The sequence below is a fragment of the Ovis canadensis genome, chromosome 14 (genome assembly GCF_042477335.2).
Source record: "Ovis canadensis isolate MfBH-ARS-UI-01 breed Bighorn chromosome 14, ARS-UI_OviCan_v2, whole genome shotgun sequence".
In the NCBI taxonomy this organism is placed as follows: Eukaryota; Metazoa; Chordata; class Mammalia; order Artiodactyla; family Bovidae; genus Ovis; species Ovis canadensis.
Window position 1 is genome coordinate 67,141,060 of NC_091258.1, and position 22,521 is coordinate 67,163,580.

Genomic DNA, 22,521 nt, shown 5'->3' on the forward strand with positions numbered 1-22,521 from the left:
TCGGATCCGTATGCGCGCCGCGTGCGCCTATTGGTATGCGGGAGCCGGCCCGGCGCGGGCGTGAGGCGGGCGCGCTGGCGGGCGGCGCGGGGGAGGCGGCGGCGGGGCACGTCCTCACCCTGAGTGAGCTTCGCCCGGAGCCCGGCACGGTGAGAGCTGCGGGCTGTGTAACCTGGCCTCCGGGTAGGAGAAACTGAGGCCACCTCCCGCGGCAGCTCCTCGCCGGGACCCTGCACCCAACCCCGCGGACCTTGGTTTGCCTACCAGGTGTCCCACGCGCCCCCTCGGGCGCTGAGCGTTGCCTCCCGCTCCTTCCCGCTGCAGGAGACGCGGCTCTCGAGTCCCACAGGCCGCTCTGAGCCCTCCTGAGCGGGTCCCCACGGAGATGGCGGCCCCCTACCCCAGCGGTGGCGGGGGAGGTCGCGGCGGCAGCGTCCCTTGGGACTTTCTGCCGGGGTTCGTGGTCAAGGCCCCGCCGGGACCCTGGTGAGCAAAGCCCTGCCCCTCGGGCCGTGGCCCCACCCCAAGGCGGGATCCGACGAGGATTCACATTCACCTTCGCCCCGCCCCTCGGGCCGTGGCCCCGCCCCAAGGCGGGATCCGAAGAGAATTCACACTCACCTTCCGCCCCGCCCCTCGGGCTAGACTTTCTTACCCGGAGTTGCTCTACCGAGGTTCCGCAACTCACCGCACACTGGGCGTTCGGTTCCTAGCCCCCTTTTTCGGGACTCCTACCCAACATTCTTACCGCTCCCCTCTCCTTCCTCCTCCCCCTCAGCCTTTACACCCCCAAGTCCTGCCCCACGGCTGGGCAGAGAAGTCACTCTCAGGCTCTGTCCCGACCTCCAGAGTCCTGAACCCACTTCCAACGTCCCGTTCCCCCCGTTCCCGAGGCCCCCGCCCCCGAACCCGGAGTCCCCGGCCCCCGCTGACGCTCCCTCCGCGCCGCCCGCCCAGCCTGCAGGCGCAGCGCAAGGAGAAGTCCCGTAACGCTGCGCGCTCGCGGCGCGGAAAGGAGAACCTGGAGTTCTTCGAGCTGGCCAAGCTACTCCCTCTGCCCGGAGCCATCTCCAGCCAGCTGGACAAGGCGTCCATCGTGCGCCTCAGCGTCACCTACCTCCGCCTGCGCCGCTTTGCCGCGCTCGGGGCGCCGCCCTGGGGGCTGCGGTCTTCGGTGCCGCCGGCGGGCCTAGGTGAGTGCGCATGCGCGGGGGCGGGGTCCTGGCGCGCTCGCGCAGGGCAGGGCACCCCGGGTCTGAGCTGTGAGCTAGCTGTGGCCAGTCTCCTCCACCCGAAAGGAAGGGAGTACAGAATTTGGAGTCAGACCTTTTGGGTGTTGCTATCAGACGGCTTCTGCTGTCCAGGCCTCAGTTTATTCATCTGTAAAATGGGCTCACCAGGTAGGGACGGTTTCATGAATTCTGCCCTGGCCGTACCAGCGGTCATGCCACTAGTAAGGACTATTATTTTTATTAGAGGAAATGATTCATGATTCTCACAAAGGAGACCCGCAGCTGCATGAGCAGGACAGAGAGGACCCAGCCCGGGCCTCCCATCCGCTAATGAGCAAGAAACACCCCGCACTCAGATCGGAGGGACCCCAAAGGAAACACAAGGACTCTGGCGTCTGAATTCCCAGCCTGGGATGCGGGAGGGGGACGGGATAACATGGCAGGTAAGATGGCGAGCTTCAGTAAGACAGAGGTCCCTGTCCTCGCTTGGCCATTCCCCAGCATTGTGATCCCCGGGCAGGTCGCCTCACCTCTCTGTGCCTCATTTGTGAAGTGGAAATCATGATGAAGCCCCTCCCCTCCCCAGGGCTGAGAAGAGAAAAAGGTCTACCAGGTAATAAAGACCCTAAACACACCTGGTTCAGAGTAAACAGCCAATGTGTAGCGATTACTGTTATCAATGGTTGTTTAGTCGTTCAGTCGCGTCTGACTCTTTGCGACCCCATGGCTGTAGCCCACCAGGCTCCCTCTGTCCACTGAATTTCTCCAGGCAAGAATACTGGAGTGGGTTGCCATTTCCTTCTCCAGGGGATATTCCCGACCCGGAGATCGAACCGCGTCTCCTACATTGGCAGGGGGATTTTATTTTTTACCGCTGAGCCACCAGGGAAGCCTTTATCAACGGGTACCTGCAGGTTTATTGAGCGTCTGCTGTGTGCCTGCTACTGTTCTGAGCCCTCTGGACCCAGCCGGAAACAAACTGAATAAAAGTGTCTGCCCTGGACAGGCTGACATCCTACTCCCCAAGACATGATAACGAAATACAGTCTATAATATGTTAAAATATAGAACATGTAAAAATCAGATATATATAGATAGATATCTACTTTCATTATTATTCAGACTTCATTACACAGAAGTGTTACGTTATTGTTGTTACTTCTATTTATGTTTTATTGCTTTACTCTTATTACTAGAAGTGTGCGAATCGTGTTCTTCAGAGGTCTCAGGTAACAGGGACAGGGGACCCTAGGCAACTGCGCCCCCCCACCCCCACCCCAAGATGGATTGTCCTTAGGGTGGGGTTGGAGGGGCTCCAATTCCCCTCCTGCCCTGGTCTCGGGGGGAGGGGGGGAGAGAAAATAGCATTGATTAAGTTCGCAATAAATCACCATTTAAATTTAAATAATCCGGCTTCCCAGGCGGTAATTAGGCGAATTGACTGGCGCGGAGAGAATGCGGCATTAGCGCCGCTGATTACTGTCATTACCGCGAACAACATGTGCGCCGGCGGGGGATAAACATCTTGTCTATTGTCCCCAAGCCCCGGGGAGAGAAAGCGTGCGGGGGGGATGCTGAGAGCCCCGCCGGCGGCCGGACTCCCCCCTCCCCGCTTGCCGGGATGGGTCATTCGAGGGGGCAGACCACCGACCTTAGCAACCCCCTTGCCTGTAGGTGGGAAGGCGGGTCAGGGCAGTGTGCTGGGGAGGAGCTGCGTGGATTCCCCCCAAAATTAAGAAATGGAGGCATCTGTTCTCCCGGGGTCTTCAGCAAGAGACCAAGAACCTGCCTCAACAGTTCAGATGGGGAAGCTGAGGCCAGTGCCTTAGTTGCCATCAGAGAAAAGCACAATGTAGGCTCTCTAAAGGAGGGGAGACTCCCATGTTCTTCTCAAAAACACTAGTAATAATATATGCCGCAGACACTGGGTTGAGCACTGGATCCAAATTCACTTGCTTAATTCTCTCAGAAATCTTCAGAGGGAGGCAGTGTTTTGATCCCTGTTTTATAGAACTGGAAAACTGAGACCCAGAGAGGTGATGCTCTTTGCCCAAGGTCACACAGCCAACAAGGGACTCAGATGAGATTCAGACTCAAGTAGCCTGGCTCTGACACCCACCTTCTCTATCACCATACTTGGCATATGTGTGGGTCTCCGGGGATGGGTTCTGGGTTGCTGGGCTTGGCCTCTCTCTGGGCCTCACACTACCATCTGTAAAATGGGATCACGAATGTTGAAGTCTAGCCTAGGGGCTCTAAGTCTGAAGAGAAGGCAGCTTTGATCTATCAGTCATTCATTGTTATTGATTCAACTGTGCCAGGCAGTGTTCTAGGGACTGGGGACATCACAGAGAACAGGAAAAAAGTTCCTGCCCTGGGAGATGGGCTGCAAACCTGGTCCCCTGCCCTCTACCTCCCTAATGTCACCTTTCTACCTCTCTAATGAGTTCAAGCCCTTGCCCCACGTTGGCTGCCTTGCTGTTCAGAGAAGCCTGCTCCCACCCCAGGGCCTTTGCACCTGCTATGCTTCCACCAGGAACCCTCATTCCCTTTGAATGTGGGCTTTTCAGTCAGGCTTTTCCCAACCACACTATTAAAAATAAAAGGGACTTCTTTAGTGGTCCAGTGGCTAAGAGTCTGCACTCCTGTTGCAGGGGGCCTGGGTTCAATCCCTGGTCAGGGAACTAGATCCCACATGCTGCAACAAAAAGTTCACATGTCACAGCTAAGACCCGGTGAAGCCAAATAAAAATAACAACCCCCTGCTCCCGGCACGTCTTGTCTCCCTTTCTCCCTTTCCTGTCTTTTTTCTTTCCATAGTACTTATTGTTTATTTAATTTTTAAAAATATTTATTAATTTAGTTGGCTGTGCCAGTTTTTAGTTGCAGCATGTGGGATCTAGTTCCTTGACCAGGGATGGAACCCAGGCCCCCTGCATTGGGAGCTGGAGTCTTAGTTCCTGGACATCAGGGAAGTCCCTTCTCTTGTTTATTGTGTTTCTCCCCTACAACACCTTGTTTGCTGAGCCTAGAACAGACCCTGCACACAGTGAGGGATCACTGAATATTTGCTGGGCGGCTATGGACCTGGGTGGGGGCTTCCCATGTGGTGCAGCGGTGGAGAATCTACCTGCCAGTACAGGAGACACAAGAGATGTGGGTTCAGTCCCTGGGTTGGGAAGATTCCCTGGAGGAGGAAATGGCAGCCCACTTCAAGTATTCTTGCCTGGAAATCCCGGGGACAGAGGAGCCTAGTGGGCTACAGTCCATGGGGTCACAAAGAGTCAGACGTGACTGAGTGACGGAGCAGTTAGAACTAGGTGTTGGGGGGATGCACATATCAGGCGTGACCTCTCTAAGGAAGTGACCTTTGAGCTGAGACTGGGAGGAGGTGAGGGAGCGAGCTCTGAGGAAAGCCGGAAGAAGAGTGTTCCAGGCAGAGGGAGCAGCAAGTGCCATGGCCCTGAGGCAGGCAGCAAGCAGTTTGGTGGGTGCAGGCCACAGCAGTGAGGTCAGGAGCTCCAGAGAGGAAGGGAGGAGTAAATGGAGGGGCAGTGGTCAGCGGGTCGGGGCCAGCTCCTGCAGGGCCTCTTGGGCCATGGTGAGGACTTTTGCGGCTACTCCGAATGAGATGGGAGCCACAGAGGGGATGGACGTGAGGGTAGAAGCAGGGAGCCCAGTGAGCAGGCAAGTGAGGTGATCCAGCTGGACATGCGGCAGCTAGGCCAGGGTGGGGGCGGTGGGATGAGAGGTGGTGGATCCAGGAGACGCAGTGACCATCCAGCCTTGGGACTTACAGAACAGGGGTGCGGGTGTGAGGAAAGAGAGCGTCAAGGTGGACAGCAAGGTACCCCCCAGAAGGTGCCTGCCGTGGAGCTTATCCGTAGAAATGCCTAGAAGAATAACCCAGACTCACCTACTGTATGGGCTTCCAAAGTGGCTCAGCGGTAAAGAATCCGCCTGCCAATGCAGGAGACACAAGAGACATGGGTTCGATCCCTGGATTGGGGAAATCCCTTGAAGAAGCAAATGGCAACACACTCCAGTATTCTTTCTGGGAAGATCCCATGGACAGAGGAGCCTGGCAGACTGCAGTCCATGAGGTCAAGAGGAGTGGGATGCGATGGAGTGAGCTGCAGCAGCAGCTGGCTGTGCCAAGTGCATGCGTGAACCCACCCAGCTCCAACCCTAGACCCATTTCACAGGTGCAGCCAGGGAAAGCGCAGGCAGGAATGCACCTGCTCCAGCCCCTCAGGCTTGCTTCCAGGGAGCAAGGCACTCTGGTGAAGGCAGGGGGGCTCCTTCTCCCAGACTGCTATAAGTTCCTGAAGTCCCATCCCTTCATCCCCACTAGTCTGGGACAGCAAAGCCCCCAGGGCAGTTGAGGATGGACTGTGGGGGCAGGATCCCTGGGTGAGGCCTTAGCTTCTCCCCTCGGCCCCTCAGCGCCCCCTCCGGTTTGGAGGGAAGATGACAACTGGGGCAGTTTTATTCCAGGGGAGGCTGACTTGATAGGAAACGCAGCAAATGTTTGTTGAGTGAATGATGGCTGAGGTTTGGACGTGAACAAGGAGCAGATCTGAGAGGGATAGGGGTTGAGGTATTTCTGGGAGAGAAGGGGGGCGGGGAGAAGGAGGAAGCGGGGAGTCGGTGGACTTGGGGCGGGGTGGGGCTAGGAGCCATAAGACCCCCTCAAAGACCCTTCAGTCAGGGATGGGGAGAGACCCAGGGGACAGGATAGGGGAAGAGCGAGTGGCTGAGCCCTCCCCACTACACGCACCCCCATCCCGACGTGCCCATTAACGCTGTTAATTGCAGCCGTTCAGTCTGACCTGGGCTGATCCTGTGAGAGGGAAAATGAAGGAATTAGCAAAAATGACAGGGGAAAATTGCGACAATTAGCAGCCGGCATTGTTCCCTCCTGTCACCCGGCTGGTTCCTGCTGCATCTCGGGGGAGGGGTCTCCATCACCACCACCACCCCTCAGCTAATGTCCCTGGAACTCCAGGGGCGGGTGGGGGTGGAGAAAGGGTGTGAACAGCCTGAGGGTGTCGGGGGTCGCTCCCGGAGGGAGGAGGCGTGGCCAAGCTGGGCTGGAGCTTGGGGGTTGCGTCCTGATGGGAGGGGGCGTGGCGTTCCGCCGCCTGGTGTTTTGATGGTCTGGAAATCACAATAGTAATCAGGCTATTAATACTGATCCAAGGTTGTTTCGGGAGCACCTGCTGCGTGCCCGCCCCTGGTAGGCCCTCTCTGTTCCCTAGGCGGAATGAATGCTCAACATTCCCTAACGGATCAGCCAGTCCTCTTAGCAAACCCATTTAACAGAGGAGGCACAGAGAAGTGAAAGCGCTGGTCCCTGGGGAGGACAGTGACTGACACCAGACCTGGATCCTCAGGCCAGCAGGAGCCGGGTGCTTGGGGACCCTCGAGGTCACTGACTCCCCAATCTGGGCACAGGCCCCTTGGGGAGTCATTCTCTGCAAGGTCTGGCCTAGATGTCTGGAGTCCTCTGCTCTTGACTGTTGCGGGGATGGACGGCCTGTGTCTCTCCCTCCGTCTCCTTCACCATCTGTATCTTCTGCCACTTTCCCCGTATGTCTCTCTGTGCATTTCTTTCCCTCCGTCCCTCCGTCTCTTTATTTTTATTTTTAAAATGTTCTGTGCTGGTGGTGGCCTGCAGGATCCTAGCTCCCCAACCAAGGATCGAACCCATGCTGCCTGCATTGGACATGGGCAGTCCTATCCACCGGACCTCAGGGGAGGTCCCTGTCCTTCCATCTCATCACGTCTCTCTGTCTTTGTCTATCTCTGTCTCAATTTCTGTGTCTATATATTGCTCTATCTCTCTTTTTAAAAGTTTTATTGGGGTAAAATGTATGTAACATGACATTCACCATTTTAAAGTGTGCAGCCGCGCATCTATCTGGTTCATGCTCGTCACTCTGCTAAAGCCCTGTACGGTTCACAGTCTCTCCCAGCTTCTCCTGCCCCTCCCTCCAGCCCCTGGCGACCACCAATCTGCTTCTTGTCCCTGGATTTGCCTGTTCTGGATGTTTCATATAAATGGAATCCTACACTATGTAGCCTCCTGTGTTCGGTTGCTTTCACTTAGCGTAATTGTTCTCAAAGTTGCTTTCTGTTCAGCTTGGATCAGGACTCCATTTGTTTTTATGGCCGAATGACATTCCACTGTATGAATTTAGCACGTTTTATTATTCATTCAGCAGTAGTAGACATTTGCGCTGTTTCCACCTTTTGACTATTAGGAATAATGCTGCTATGAACATTCACATCCAAGTATTTATTAGAGCACCTGTTTTCCGTTCTTTGGGATATGTACCCAGGAGTGCAATCGCTGGGTTATATGGTCATTCTTTGGGGAAGAAAAGGGCAACCCACTCCAATATTCTTGCCTGGGAAATCCCATGGACAGAGGAGCCTGGAGGTCTACAGTCCGGGGTCGCAAAAGACTGAAATGACTGAGCAGCTAGCTAAACAACAAATAGTAATTCTATATTTAACTTATTGAGGAATCGCCCAGCTACTTTTCCAGAGTGGCTGAATCGTTTCCCATTCCCACCAGCAACACACAGGGCTTCTGATTTCTCCACATCCTCGCCAACACTTCTTTTCTTTTTCTTTTTTTAAATTCTAGCCATCCTAGTGGGTGTGAAATGATCTCTCATTGTGGTTTTCATTTGCATTTTGCTAATGACTAATGATGCTGAACATCTTTTCAAGCGCTTATCGGCCGTTTGTGTACCGTCTTTGGATGACTGTCTATTCAAATCCTTTACCCGATTTTTATTTTGGCTGTGCTGTGCAGCTTGAAGGATCTTAGTTCCTTGACCAGGCATCGAACCCAGACCCTCAGCAGTGAAAGCGCTGAGTCCAAACCACTAGACTACCAGGGAATTCCTCTTTGGCCCGTTTTTTAAAATTTATTTTTATTATTAAAGGATAATTGCTTTACAGAATTTTGTTGTTTTCTGTCAAACCTCAACATGAATCAGCCATCGATGTACATATATCCCCTCCCTTTTGAACCTCCCTCCCATCTCCCTTCCCATCCCACCCCTCTAGGTTGATACAGAGCCCCTGTTTGAGTTTCCTGATTTGGCCCATTTTTTAACTGGACTCCTCATCCTTTTGTTGTTGAGCTGTAAAGTCCTCATCTCTTTCTCTATTCCTTTGTATCTCTGTCCATCTATTTGTATCTTTGTCTCTCAGGGTCTCTCTATGTCCCTATCTCTCTGTCTTTTTTTTCTGGTTCCTTTCTGCTGCATTCTCATCCTTCAGGTCTGAGCTCAAAGGCCCCTCCTTCAACAGGCCTTACCCCATTTTTCTTTATTTCATGCCACCTATTCAATTCTCCCTAGCAGTGGTCACGAATGATAGTCTGTATTTGTTAGTTTCTTGCTCATTGATATCTGCCCTGACTTGGGTATCCTGCGAGGGCAGGGGTGGGTGTCCTGGTCACCTCCCACTCTGTCTCTAGCACTGCCCAGTGAAGGGCAGATGCTCAGGGCGTTTGCTGGAGGACTGAAGGGGTGAATGGGTGAATGAATCCCTTTCTGTATCTCCTGGTATCTCTCTGTCTCTGTGTGTCTCAGTCTGCCCCTCCTCACACCCTGGGTCTCTCCCTGACAAGGCTCCCCAGTGCCTCAAGACTGGGGACGAGAGAGGGAGATATGTAGCCTGCTTCCCTGGGGGGGTCTTCCCAGAGGTCAGGGGTCAAACCAGCAGGCTCTAGCCTTACCCCTCACTCTCCCCCCAGCCCCAGGCCGCAGGGGTCCCGTGGCGCTGGTCTCCGAAGTCTTTGAGCAGCACCTGGGTGGACACATCCTGCAGGTGAGGCCCCTTCCCCGCCTGCTGCTCCTTGCTGCCACCTGGTGGCTGACTTGGGAGAAAGGCACTCTCCTCTCCAGCCTCAGCCCCGGGCCCAGGAGGGGGGGGGGGGCGGGGGGGGGTGTGTGCCAGCAGCCCAGAACTGGGAGGCAGGCTGCTGGGGCTCCCCTTTCTTCCTCCTCCTCCCTAGGGCCGCTGAAACTCTTTACCCCTGATTAACCCATCGCAAGCAGAGATCCAGATTTTAGAACCTCTTGTAGATGCCGTGTCCTCCTCTCCCCACGCCCCCTCTCTCTCTCCCCACTCTAGTCCCTGGATGGCTTCGTGTTTGCCTTGAACCAGGAAGGGAAGTTCCTCTACATCTCAGAGACAGTCTCCATTTATCTGGGTCTCTCACAGGTAAGGGGCCCGCAGCAGGCTGCCTGGCCCAGCTCAGCTGCCATCTCCCTTGCCCGCCCTCCTCTCTCCTGGCCTCACCAAACCAGCATGAAAAAAAAAAAAAAGGATGGGCTCCTAGGGTCCCAAAGTGTGTTCCTTGGGACCCAACATGACACCAAATGCAGAGGAGAGTTTTTAAAGTAGGTTGATTTGAAGAAAGCAAATCAGCAGAAAGCTAAGTTTGCCTGTGAATGGTCACCCTTTGCACTGATATTTACCAAAACGTGTTTCTTCTTAACACTTTTAACACATAACTTTATTTACTTATATATTTTTGGCCGTGCTGGGTCTTCATGTCTGGGCTTCCCCCTAGTTGTGGGGAGCGGGGCTGCACGGGCTTCATGGCGGTTGCTTCCCTTGTTGTGGAGCAGAGGGTCTAGGGCGTGTGGAGCTCAGTAGCTGTGATCCTCAGGATGTAGAGCCTAGGCTCAATAGTTGTGGTGAACCTCTGGCGAATAGTACAGGTTGTGGCGCACAGGCTTACCTGCTTTGCAGCATGTAGGATCTTCTTGGACCGGGGATCGAACCTGAGTCTCTTGCATTGGCAGGCAGATTCTTTACCACTGAGCCACGAGGGAAGCCCTATTCTTAACACTTGTAAAGGATTCCAGCCATTCGTATTGGGAGGACTCGGGTTTTGCCAGCTTGGAGGATTTGGGGCGGCATCTTAGTTGACTGGTTTGCATTTTGCCTTGATTTCAACCCACTGTTTCTGCTCCAGCTCCTGAAGCTGGTGTCTGAGAGGGAAAGGAGGGCAAAGAGAAGTCCAAAGTCCCTATCCCTGGAGTCCTGGCTCCTTGCGGCATCTTAGGTCTTGCCAATCCAATCAATGCATTGTTGCCAACTTTTAGCATTTTTACAGAGATTTTGACAAATGGCAAATTTAGAAAATTCAGTGCATTGGTTTTTGGCATTTGTGAGCAGCTCTCCAGTGAGTTGTTGGAGGGAGATTCCTGGAAGAGGAAGACCTTGAACGGGGAATATGGACAAGCGGAAGGAAAGGATACGAGTGGAGGGAAGGCTGGAAGCTTGTGTGTGGGGGAGCTTAATGAGAACAGAGGGAAGCATGTGACCCCCAAACCCAGGGGCAGTGGGAGCAGGGGAGGTTTCTGAGCAGAGGAGGGCCATGGTCCGAGCAGTACCTTATGGAGGGGTGTGTGTGTGAGGACTGAAGGGAAGAAAACCAGGGAGGACTCTTGGGAGGAACACACAGGGAGATGGTGGCTGCCGGCTCTGGGACCGTGTGGAGATGAGGGGACTGCTGCGAGAAATCTGAAGGTTGAACTGAATGTAAAAATCTAATTTAAAGGTTCTAACACTTTAAAGAGTTTGAAAGCCATTCCACTGCTTGTGTTCTGATTTCCACTCCTGCTGGGACAGCCTGTGAGTCATTTCAGGGCGCAGTTGTTTGCTGTATGGGGATGAGAGTGAGTAAGCAGGAACTGGGTAAACAGAGGCTACGACACCCCCGTTCCAAACCCCTCCCCCAGCTTCTTTTATTTTATTTTATTTTATTTGGTTGCACTGGGTTTTATCTGTGGCACGTGGGATCTAGTTCCCTGACCGGGGAATGAACCTGGGTGCCCCGCACTGGGCGCGCAGTCTCAGCTACTGGACAACCGGGGAAGTCCGCTCCCCCCAGCTTCTTCATAGCGGAGGTAGGGGCAGAAAATCCGTAATAATCTCTGGGTTTGAAGTGAGAGGGCACGGGAAGAGCCTAAGTTTATGTTCTCCTTTTAAAAAGTTTAAGTAATTTTTATTTTTCTAATGAAAACACAAGACTGGCATGAGACACCTGCTTGTCAGGCGGGCTAGCGACGGCGCTCTCCTCACCGGTCCCCTGCACTCCCCGCCTTCGCCGGCAGGTGGAGCTGACGGGCAGCAGCGTCTTCGACTACATCCATCCTGGGGACCACTCCGAGGTGCTGGAGCAACTGGGGCTGCGGGCCCCGACCCCCGGACCCCCCACCCCGCCTTCCGTCCCCTCCTCTTCCTCCTCCTCCTCATCTTCCTCTTCGCTTGCGGATACGCCTGAGATCGGTAATTCCCAGGGCCCCCAAAAAAAGAGGGCTGAGGGACACTGGGTACGTCTCCAAATATGTCTTCTTTAAACAAAAACACTCTTGTTAAGAGTTGTGCAAAGCAAGTTTTTATAGAATGAGTCAGAGTCTAAATTGAAGCAGTGAGACGTGGCTCCCTAAAATTACCTAAGCTCCCTAAGCATGCCTGAATCCCCAAGATTGGAGCTTTACGAAGACCCCCTCTGACTGCAGAGTGGAGGGGGGTGCCTGTGGGTTGTTATTATTATTTACAATGCGTGCTTATTGGGCATTTACACGTGCCTTGCCCTTAAGGACATAATTTTATTAAATCCCAACCACAAACTCATGAAGCAGAAACTGATGATCTCCATGTTACAAAGGAGGAACCTGGGGCACAGAGAGGTTGAGTTAAGTGTCCCAGGTCACACAGATGTAAGTGGTTGAGCTGGACTCTGGCCCAGGTTTGTCTGACTGCAGAGTCTGTGCTTCTAACCCTTCTCTCCAGTGGAAGATTCCACTCCATGTTGGGGAGGGAAGGGTGCTGGAGACTACCCTGCAAGTTTCCGTTAGCTCTGAGATATTGGGGGACTGAGGTTGTCTTTCTCGTGAATAGGCTTCTCTTGTGTGGCATTTGCTTTAAAGGAGATTCATGTGAACTATTAGCAGTGCTTGCAAACTTGGGAGATGTTTGTGACTCGTGTGGGACTGTTGGCAAGCGTGATTATATTTACACCTGAGTTTGAGGCCCAGACAGGGTTATCTGGGTGTGAGCCTATTTATAAGACTGCTTCACGGGGGTCTATGGAATAATCTGTATTTGTGAGGCTTATTTGTTCTGATAGCCGGAACCCCACTCTGTGCTTAGCCCTTTGTTGGGTAGGGCTGGAGACACAGCAGTGGCTAGAGCCCCAGCCCCACCCTCCCGAGGCTCACAGTCCAGTGGAGGAGACTGAACGGTCCCCAGGCAGTGATGACCCAGAGTGGGCAGGGCTGGGGTAGGAGAGACCCCAGAGGGGCAGCTGACCCAGCCTGGGGGTCAGGGAGGACTTCCTGGAGGCGAAGATGTCTGAACTGAGACCTGGAGGTTGTGGCTAGAGATGATGTCATTAGAAGGCAGTGCTTGCCAGTCTTAGGCCATGGTGAGGAGCTGGGCTTTCTCCCAAGAGTACTAGGGAGCCATGGCAGGCTCAGAGCAGAGGTATAGGGTCAGATCCGAGCTTTAGAAAGAGGGGGCTGGCTGCCGGTGAGGAGGGGAGCTTAGTACACGGATACAGTGTCACAGTGATTGTGGTCATGACCCTCTGTCTGCAGAGGGCGGGGGTGGCCTGTGTGTGTCCGCTTCCGGACCCCATAACCTTCCTTCACGCTCCGCCCCAGAGGGTAGCCCCGCCGAGATATCCCCGTCCTCCCGGGTCCAGGAGCGCTCCTTCTTCATCCGCATGAAATCCACCCTCACCAAGAGGGGGCTGCATGTCAAGGCTTCGGGGTACAAGGTGGGTGTGAGCACTCCGCGCCCAGCGTCTGTCTCCCGCGTCCCCTACCCCACCCCGTGTTCCTGCCAGCTATTTCCCGGGGCCCCAGGGCCTGGGGACAACGGTCAGAGCCAGGCTCTGTGGCCAGGTTGTGGTCCCGGCGCCCCATGGGCCCCGCCTTGACCCCGCCTCCGACACAGGTCATCCACGTGACCGGCCGCCTTCGGGCCCGCGCCCTGGGCCTCGTGGCCCTCGGCCACACGTTGCCGCCAGCTCCACTGGCTGAGCTGCCGCTGCACGGACACATGATCGTCTTCCGACTCAGCCTGGGTCTCACCATCCTTGCTTGTGAGAGCAGGTACCGGGGTTGGGGTCAGAGGTGGGCCGATGGGAGCGCACGGGAGAGGGAGGTGGGCGGGGAGTCAGAGAGGCCAGGGGTCAGGAGGCTGCGGCCCTAGAGAGACGCGGGAAGCGAGAAAGCGGCGGAGGACCGCCTAGAAGAGGAGTGAAGGCGGGGCCTGCGGGGGTGGGGCGGGGCCTGCGGGGACGAAGTGGGGCCTTGGGGCGGGGCTTGTGGGGTGGAGGCGGGGCCGTGTTCTGTTCCCGGGCCAAGTCCTCCCTTCGCGGAACCCTCCTGCAGAGCTCAGCTGTTCTTGATCCTATTTCTTTCTGCCTCACTGGTCTCTCATCCATTGGTCTCTCATCCACTTTGTTTCCCGCACCAGGCAGTGAGAGGGAAATTATCAATAGCGAAATCGTTTCCACAATTCAGGGGCCTCTGGCGTGCCCGGGGCCAACCCACACCCAGGAATGCCATCTGCTCGAATGCCCATAGCCACCCTAGACAGGGACACTATTATTTTAAATATTTTCCCGCCCATTTTAAGGGAGAAAAAACTAAGCCTGGAGCACTGCAGAGCCAGGGTTGGGGCGCTGAGTGACTCCGGAACCAACCCTGCCCCCTTCACCCCATCGCATGGTCACGGACCCCTTCTCCCCAGCTCTCTGTTGGTCCCTGCCCTCAGGGTCAGCGACCACATGGACCTGGGGCCCTCAGAGCTAGTGGGCCGCAGCTGCTACCAGTTTGTCCATGGACAGGATGCAACCAGGATCCGCCAAAGCCACCTGGACCGTGAGAACCCCTCACCCTAGACCTGAGCAACCCGCCGCCCTGCTCCCTGGAAGTCCTTCTTTGAGGCTGACCATGGTCTCTCCTGCTGCCAGCTCATCACAGGACGAGCAGCAAGGGAGTCGTCCCTGAGCAAAGTCTCAGGAATTGGGCGGGGGATGGGATTTGCAGGGACTGGGGTCTCTCTGACCCAGCCTTCAAACTCCAGGGGCCTCGATGCCAGATTCCCTCTCAGTCTTTCTGACTTGGGTTCTCTCTGTCCCCTCTCTGTGCTCTGCCTTTCTCTTTTCCCCACCATCTCACCCTTCCTGTTTCCCCGTCACCCGCCCCCTCTCTACCCCTGTCTCCCTGTCCACCTGTCTCTCTCTCTGTCCATCCCACCCCACCCCATCCCTTCCGGTCTCTCCTGGTCCCTGGGCTGGGCCCAGTGCTGGACAAGGGCCAGGTGATGACCGGTTACTACCGTTGGCTGCAGCGCGCCGGGGGCTTCGTGTGGCTGCAGTCCGTGGCCACTGTGGCTGTGAGTGGGAAGAGCCCTGGAGAGCGCCACGTGCTCTGGGTCAGCTATGTGCTCAGGTGAGGGTTGCCTGCCCCCTCTCCCTATGAGCTCAGAACTCCTTCCAGAAGATTCTGCCAGCTCTTCCCACCTTTGGGTGGGAGCTCTCAGGGAGGGTTGCTAGACAAGTCTAGGGGGTGAGACAGTAAAAACATGAAGGGGAATGGAGTCCAGCGAGAGTGAAGGCCTGGAGGAGAAGAGACCTTGGTTGCAGGAGGCAGAGAGGAAGTGATGGTCTCTTCTAGGGAGAAACAGAGATGCCAAGTGGCCTCAGGCCTAGGTGGATTCTGGGACACTGGGGGGCCATGGCAGGCAATATCCAGGAGAGGGCCAGAACAACTGATGGAAAGAAACTAGAGGTGGGGAGGACATTCCGGGCCGAGCGCAGATAAGGCCCAGAGTCCCGGCTGACCCAGCTGAGGAACCAAAGGGAGCAAGTGCTCTGGGCTGGAGTAGAGTCCCTAGAAACAAAGCTGAGGATGGTGGTGGGGCACTAGGGAGCTGGGAAAGGGTTTAGAGCTGGAGGCAGTCACGGTCAAATCGGCTTTGTGAAAGGACCCTCTGCCTGCCATGAAGATGGAGGTCTGTCTGTAGGACAAGACGGGCTGGGAGCCTAGGGACAGGGAGATGCCAGGCAGCACGGGTGGAGGGGGGTGGTGGCCACCAGGCCATCTCTGGCTTTGCAGGGCCTGGGCCTGGGTCTCTGGGAGGAGCAGCAGGTTTGGAAGGAGGATGCTGAGGTCAGATGAGCATGCGGTGCCCAAGGGGATACCTAGGGTGACATCCAGGCTTCCACCGGCTGCAGAGGTTTGGCCTCAGGAAACAGGGCCAAGCTGGTCTAGACACCAACTTGGAATCTGGGGTCCAATGATGAGGCCTAAGTGCCTCGGGTCGGGGGGAGTCCCCAGTCACTGCAGTGGGGGTAGGTGCCTGCTCTCAGAGGGGAAGGGGAAGTCTCTACTCAAAAGACTTGTGGGCAGGAGGAAGGCTCTCTTCCCCAGAGGCCGGGTGGCCTGGGCCCCTAGCTCCCAATTTCATGTCTTGTCCCAGCCAAGCCGAGGGGGAGGAGACACCTCTGGACGCCTTCCAGCTTCCAGCCAGTGTGGCCCATGAGGACACGTCCAGCCCAGAGCCAGAGCCCACAGGTGAGCCCCACCTCCCAGCCCAGCCCCTGGGAGGCCCTGAGTGGCCTCTGGAACCTGTGCTGTCCAGTGTGGAGGCTATTGACAGTAAAAGTACTGTTCAAATTCCAGGAGTTCCCTGGAGTTCCAGGAGTTAGGACTCTCGGGCCTAGGTGTAATACCCGCTTGGTGAACCCCACAGGCCACGCAGTGTGGCACAAAATCATCACAAACAGTTTCAGTTCCATTTCCTTAGTTGTACTCCCCACATTTGAAGAGCTCAGTAGCCTTAGGTGGCCAGTGCAGATATGGAGCACGTTCATCCTCATGGGAGGGCCTGTTGGATGGCCTGGGTCCAGACCGGGGCCTCTGGGGCCTGGTCACACTTTGTGGTGGGGGCCAGCCTGCCCCGCTGTACGGTACTTAGCAGCATCCCTGACATCCAACCCCTCGGATCCAGGTGCATCCTCCTCCCCAGTTGGGACAACCAAAAATGCCTCTAGACTAAACTGCCCCAGCGGAGACCCACGGGTCTGGACCATGGAGCGTGGCCCCATTCTACAGATGGGAAGGCTGAGGGCTGGGGATGAGTAGGACGGCATCCTTCCGAATCTTCCTCTTGCAGAGCCAGAGCCTCCAGTGGAAGGAAAGCGGGCTGCCCCCCCGGAGGAGGACGAGGCCCCCCAGCCCAGGGGCAAACCCATCAAAGTGGAGCCTGCCCCCGGGGAGACAGAAGACCCAGAGGACAGTGAGGACGAGGAGCCGTCGGGCCACCTGGCCCCAACGAGGCCCGAGTTCACATCCGTTATCCGGGCGGGGGCCCTGAAGCAGGACTTGGTGGGGCCGTGGGGCCTGGCGCCTCCTGGGGACCCCCCGCCTTCCCTCCTGCACACTGGCTTCCTGCCCCCAGTCCTGCGGGGCCTGTGCACGCCGGGCACCATCCGCTACGGCCCTGCCGAGCTGGGCCTGGCGTACCCACACCTGCAGAGGCTGGGCCCAGGCCCCGCCCTCCCGGAGGCCTTCTATCCTGCCCTGGGCCTGCCCTACCCGGGGGCCCTGGGCACCAGGGTGCAGCGGAAGGGGGACTGAGGACTGGGACAGCCCTCCACGTGGCTGGACCGGGAGGACGGGTGGGGACCCCAAGGGGACAGGGGGCAGGGCTCTCGGCCCCTGTGAATTAAACACCTGCTCCCACACTGTGGCCATGGAGCTCCTCTTCTCTCCTTCCTCCTTAATTATCTCCACGTGTCCCCACCCGCCCCGCCCCGCCCCCTTGGCTCAGCATCCCTGCCAAAGAAACCACCACTCGGAATCTGGAGCGCAGGAAGGGTCAGGTTTTAATGTCCCGGTCCTCCGGGCCAGGCTGGCCAGCGCCCGGCCGGTTCCCTGTGGCTCACTCGGGTGGAGGCCGGCCCGCCTCATCAGGCCCGTCGGCCGCTGCGGTTCCGTCATCCTCGGGTACCAGTTCTACGTCCAGCTCCAGCTGGCCCATATAGAGGCCGACGGCACAAGCCCAGAGCAGGCCGGCGGCCAGCACGGCCCCCACGCCCGCGGCCGCGCCCCCCACCGAGAGCTGCATGGGCCCCCGCAGCGCCGCCAGGCCCACCACGTAGGAGGCGCCGCCCCACACCACGCATAGACCGCCTAGCAGGAAGAAGCCTGTGGGACAGAGAGGGGGACGGGGTCAGGGAGCCCAATCCTGGGGACCCAGGTGGGTTGGGGGCCAGAGGTGGCGTTAGAAAGGGAATGGGGCACACTCAAGGGCAGGGTGAGGGACGGTACAGAGCCAAGGTTGGGGACATGAGAGGGAATCAGAGGGGGTGGCTAGGGTTTGGAGGGGGGAGGCCTGTCTGAGAGCAAAGATAAGATGGGAGTGGGGGCAGCATGAGGGGCTGAGACAGGGACCCGCATCTTTGCTGAGAAGTCAGATTGGAAAGGGCACGGACCCACAGCCCTGCCCTGAGCCACCCCATCTGGTGGGTCCAGTGCCCATGACGTAGCGATGAGTTGGGGAGAAGGAGGACACTCACAAATGAAGGAGGCGCTTCTGGTGGGGGAAGCAGGAGGGGTTCATTTACTACGGGGGGTGACTGGGTGGGGCAGGACACAGTCTAACTTGCGGGGTGCGGGGAGTCTACACTCACCATAGGCGGCCTCCCGGCCCATGTCACTCTGCATGAAGGAGATGACCCCGATGCCTGATGCCAGGAGGCCATTGCGGAACCACGAGAGGAAGGCTGGGGGTGGCGGCAGGGCAGAAAAGTCAGCGTCAGCCCAAACCCTGTCCCCAACCCCCTAGCCTGGATAGTCCAACCAAGGGGTGCCTCTTCATCCGACCACCCTGTGCAGTCCTAAATCCCCACGTTGTCCGGGCGGCCCACCTACCAAAGTCTATCTGCCCAAAACCCTCTCACGACTCCATCTCCGAGTCCCTCCCCACCCCAAACTTTGCAACACCAAAGATGCAAGACATGAGTTGAGGAGGATTTAGGATCAAAATTGCAGAACCTGTATCTGAGGATCTGATGCTGGGAAACATTGAGGGCAGGAGGAGAAGGGGGTGACAGAGGATGAGATGGTTGGATGGTATCACTGACTCAAAGGACATGAGTTTGAGCAAGCTTGGGGAGACGGTGAAGGACAGGGAAGCCTGGCCAGCTAGCAGTCCCATGGGGTCGCAAAGAGTCAGACATGATTGAGAGACTGAACAACAAATCTGAGAACAGAAAGATCCCAAGAGGTCATCTGGGCCAGCGTCGTTGCCACACGTGTATCCCCATGGGCTCGCCCCGCCCCACTTTTTTCTCAGATCCCCCAACAACTTGTTACCCCCCTACTTCCCAGGCCTCTCTCCAGCCTCCCCTTCAGCTTTCTGAAACCTCACTGCTAGTGGGTATGCTCCTCCTCGATGTCATTCACATCCATTCAAGTCCCTGGTGTGTCACTAGCCAGGACTGGTCGGGTTACAATCCCCCCACCCCTATCCCATCCTGTACCTAGAAGACCTCCACTCCAATCAGGACCGCCAATGCCCACGTGAAGCCCCGCCCCCTACAACCAGGCACCACGCCCTCCAATCAGTCAAAAGGTTTTCTTCTATTGGTTGTTCCCTCTTCCAATCCGGAACTTCCCTCCTTTTCTGTGGGGCTCTACGCTCCCGCCTTATGCAGAGTGGTCCCCTAACCTGAACTGGCCCCTCCAACCAGGCCCCCTCTTGCATTCAATTCCCCCGCCCAAAGCCCTCTTTGGAAGCCTCTCCCATCTAGACAGCGCAGCTGGATAAGGCTCCCTGTCCTGGCCCGACCAACCTCTCCAATTCCTACTGCACCCCACAAACCAGACCCACCGTCCCATCCGCAAGCCCTTCTCCTGTGCGCGCAGACTGCGCTCCTACGGCCAGCCACTTCCCTGCGCTTACACGGAAGCCCTTCTCCCTTCTAAGCTCGGGCCCAGTTTCCAGCAGAAATCCCACCCCCATCCTCCACTCGTGCGCGCGTGCAGGTTGGCTAGGCGGAACCCCGTCTCCCATCCAGGCTGACCCCAGCTCCAGCCCCAGACCTGTCTCATGAGCCTTCCGGAGGAGCCAGGCGTCTGCGCGGTCCAGCTCGGACACAGGCGGCGGCGAAGCCCCAGCGCGAGGGCCGTGGCCAGGGGCAAAGGACCCTCGGGCGCCCCCGCTCCGGGGCCGCGGAGGCGGCAGCAGCGCCCCCCGGAAGCGGAGTCGGGCAAGGCGGGCGGCTCGAGCCCACCACCAGCCGCCTCCCATGGTTCGCACTACGGCCGCCGAGGCCCGCCCCGCCCCATGGGCCGCCCGTAGGCTGAAGTACACGTCACTCAGGCTTAGCCGCTTACCTATTGGTTATCCGTGCGCCACTCAGGACCAGTGCGCACTGTCCACTGGTCGAAATGGTGGTGATCCCTCCTCTGTCATCTGTGCCGGTATTGTGCGTCCCACCTTGCTTCGGGGATGGACTGCGAATCCCAGTGTTCATTGCGTCGGGGGAAGGCCTGTCTTTAGAAGTTGGAGGCGCAATGTCTGTCGGGACTTGTAGTTTTTACTAATAACAATGTTAACGACCAAAAAAATCAAAACTCGTGGTACTTAATGTAGAACGTTTGCAAAATCTCGAAGACTCCAAAGGAGAAAGTAAAGTTCATCACTGATCCCACCAATGAGCGGTTACTGGTAATATTTTGTTGAATTCCTATACCGTCTTTTTTCTAGACGGGTGTAAAAGATTGCCGTTTGACAACTTAATTTTTTTCATGTAACAGTCAATAATGAACACTGACCAGTGGCACTGAATATTTTCCCACGGCATAACTTTTTTAATTTAAAAATATTATTTATTTTGAATACGTTATAAGATGCAGGTTACAACGTGCATCTAATGAAAAGAAACACACAGAACCTCCGTGGGGATCTAGCGGTTAAGAATCCGCGCTGCAATGCAGGGGACGCAGGCTCGATCCCTGGTCAGGGAATGAGATCCCATATGCCACAATTAGGACCTCTTGCAGCCAAGTAAATTTAAATGATCTTCACATTTTGTATATAGTCACTCCGCACATCGAATCAGGACTGGTCTGTGTGACCAGTTGAATGCTGTGGAAGTGACAGTGTGACTTCCAAGATTGGATATTTTAGGTCCTTTATAACTTCCACCTTGTTCTCTTGAATCACCTTTTCTGTGGGAAACCAGCTACTACATTTCGAGGATACTCAAGCAGCCTTGTGGAGAGGCTCACGTGGAGAGGAACTGAGGCTCCCTGCAAACATCCAGCAACAGCATGCCAGCCACACAAGTGAACTTAATTGGAAGTGAACCCTCCCTCCCCCATCAAATCTTTGGGTGATCCCGGCCCCAGCCCAAGGTTGTGGGAGACCCTAAGCCCAAACCACCCAGTTAAGTCACTTCTGTAGGATTCCTCTTTTTTTTTCCCCCTCATCACACATGTGGGATCTTAGTTCCCCAATCAGAGACTGAACTTGAGTGTGTTGCATTGGAAGCAGGGAGTCTTAACCACTAGGCCACCTGGGAGTTCCCCAGATGTTTTAAATGAGCATCTAGTGATGTCTCTCCCAGCTTAAACCCTCCCATGAGGGGGAAGATCTTCCACAGCTTTCCATTGCCCCCCCTACCAAAACCATGACTACAAGACCTGCTGGGCCAGGCCCCTCTTGCCCTCTGCTCCTTCATCTCCCACTGGGAAGAGCTTGGATTTTATGGAGGGAGAGGCAGATTGGGGGTTAAACTAGGGGAGGGAGTTCAAATAGGCTGATAGTCTAAAAGATAGTCTGTCTGCTGGCAGCGAACAAGCATTAAATGGGCTTAAATGGGAACTGAAAATATTTGAAACACATTACTCACATTCTTGGCTGGTGAGATGGTTTAGGCAGATTGAGAGAGGGGGAGAAATTAAATACCAGAAAGGGTCAGAGCAGAGAAAACAAATCCTTTTTAAAGAGACAGAGCTGGCCAGTGGCCTCTGCACTTGTGATTAGATCGGTGGTTCTAATACGAATCATCCAGGAACTTTGTTAAGACAAGCATTAATGCTTCAGCCCCACTCAGGAGCCGCGCCACCAGGACCTGTGGACTGGAGGGTGGGACCAGGCACTGGTGGCCTTTTACAGTGAATATATTAATATTTTTATTCACAAGAAGAGAAATGATAATTACATAATGCGATGGAGGTGCTCCAAGATAGTGGTAGTAATCATACTGCAATGTGTAATTGTATGTACAGATCATTGTGTATCAAATTATCATAGTTACAACACAATCTCATACAGTATTCTATGTCAATTATAGCTCCATTTAAATATATATATATTATATATATATATATATTATATATATATATATTTTGCTGCACCACTTGGCTTTAGGAATTTAGTTCCTGAACCAGGGATTGAACCCAGGCCCTCCTCAGCAGAGTCCTAACCACTGGACTACCGGGAATTCTCTTTAAATTAAAAAAAATAAATAATTGAATTTATTTTTGGCTGTGCTGGGTCTTTGCTGCTCCTCAGGCTTTTTCTTGAGTTGTGGTGCTCAAGCTTCTCGTTGTGGTGGCTTCTCTTGTTGCAGAGCACAAACTTCGGGCATGTGGGCTCAGTAGTTGTAGCCCCCAGGCTCTAGAGCACAGGCCCAACAGTTGTGGCTTCTGGTCTTACTTGCTCCGCAGCATGTGGGATCAAACCCATGTCCCCTGCATTGGCAGGTGGATTCTTTACCCCCGAGCTACCGGGGAAGTCCTAAAATTTGTTTTAAAAGAATATATTTGTATCAAGAATTGATTAGACGTCAGAGACTGTTCCACCATCTCTGGACACAATAGTGAATTCAATGAACCAAAGAGATAAGCAAGAGATAAAGAATCAACTTTGCTGGCAGGCCATATCAGAACGTGGAGGCGGATTGCAATGGCATATTGTGAAGCCCTTAGATCAGCCATTTATTCAGGTCATCCTTGAACAAGATTTCAATATTTTGTCCAACCAGGTGTTCACGGCTCATCCCTCACCCTCTGCTTTGCTCTAAGCAAGCTTAAGTCTGGCTTCTCTTCTCCCCACTGGCCCTCAAATAGTTTCCCTCACCTCCTGGGAACTGAAAAGTGGGATGGGCCTCCTTGTCAGCTTCTGAGAACCGCTGACCTGGAGAAGACACACTTCCTGA

General features: G+C 55.4%; 2 protein-coding genes across 2 annotated transcripts; one reads left to right on the top strand and one right to left on the bottom strand.

Annotated features, from left to right (window-relative positions):
• Positions 1-330: 330 nt before the first annotated feature.
• On the top strand, positions 331-17,021 carry NPAS1 (neuronal PAS domain protein 1). The gene is made up of 11 exons (XM_069549275.1): positions 331-486; positions 958-1,193; positions 9,010-9,083; positions 9,390-9,479; positions 11,384-11,558; positions 12,938-13,053; positions 13,233-13,390; positions 14,058-14,164; positions 14,590-14,737; positions 15,768-15,862; positions 16,464-17,021. Exons 1-11 carry the CDS (start codon positions 386-388, stop codon positions 16,925-16,927), a joined length of 1,764 nt encoding a protein of 587 aa, XP_069405376.1. The 5' UTR covers positions 331-385; the 3' UTR covers positions 16,928-17,021.
• Positions 17,022-17,152: 131 nt separating this feature from the next.
• On the bottom strand, positions 17,153-19,644 carry TMEM160 (transmembrane protein 160). Its single transcript, XM_069549274.1, has 3 exons — positions 19,397-19,644; positions 17,983-18,075; positions 17,153-17,497 (listed from the first exon to the last, which is right to left on the bottom strand). The coding sequence occupies exons 1-3, from the start codon at positions 19,602-19,604 to the stop codon at positions 17,232-17,234; spliced, it is 567 nt and encodes a 188-aa protein (XP_069405375.1). The 5' UTR covers positions 19,605-19,644; the 3' UTR covers positions 17,153-17,231.
• Between the last annotated feature and the right edge of the window lie 2,877 nt (positions 19,645-22,521).

Excerpts from the sequence above, each read along its gene's own strand:
- TMEM160 (XM_069549274.1), bottom strand. The coding sequence starts at position 19,604 with ATGGGAGGCGGCTGGTGGTGGGCTCGAGCCGCCCGCCTTGCCCGACTC. Across the intron at positions 18,076-19,396 it reads CCGGAAGGCTCATGAGACAG|CCTTCCTCTCGTGGTTCCGC; the intron begins GTCTGGGGCTGG and ends CGCCACCCCCAG. Across the intron at positions 17,498-17,982 it reads GGGCCGGGAGGCCGCCTATG|GCTTCTTCCTGCTAGGCGGT; the intron begins GTGAGTGTAGAC and ends TCTGTCCCACAG.
- NPAS1 (XM_069549275.1), top strand. The coding sequence starts at position 386 with ATGGCGGCCCCCTACCCCAGCGGTGGCGGGGGAGGTCGCGGCGGCAGC. Across the intron at positions 13,054-13,232 it reads TCAAGGCTTCGGGGTACAAG|GTCATCCACGTGACCGGCCG; the intron begins GTGGGTGTGAGC and ends CCTCCGACACAG. Across the intron at positions 13,391-14,057 it reads ATCCTTGCTTGTGAGAGCAG|GGTCAGCGACCACATGGACC; the intron begins GTACCGGGGTTG and ends CCCTGCCCTCAG.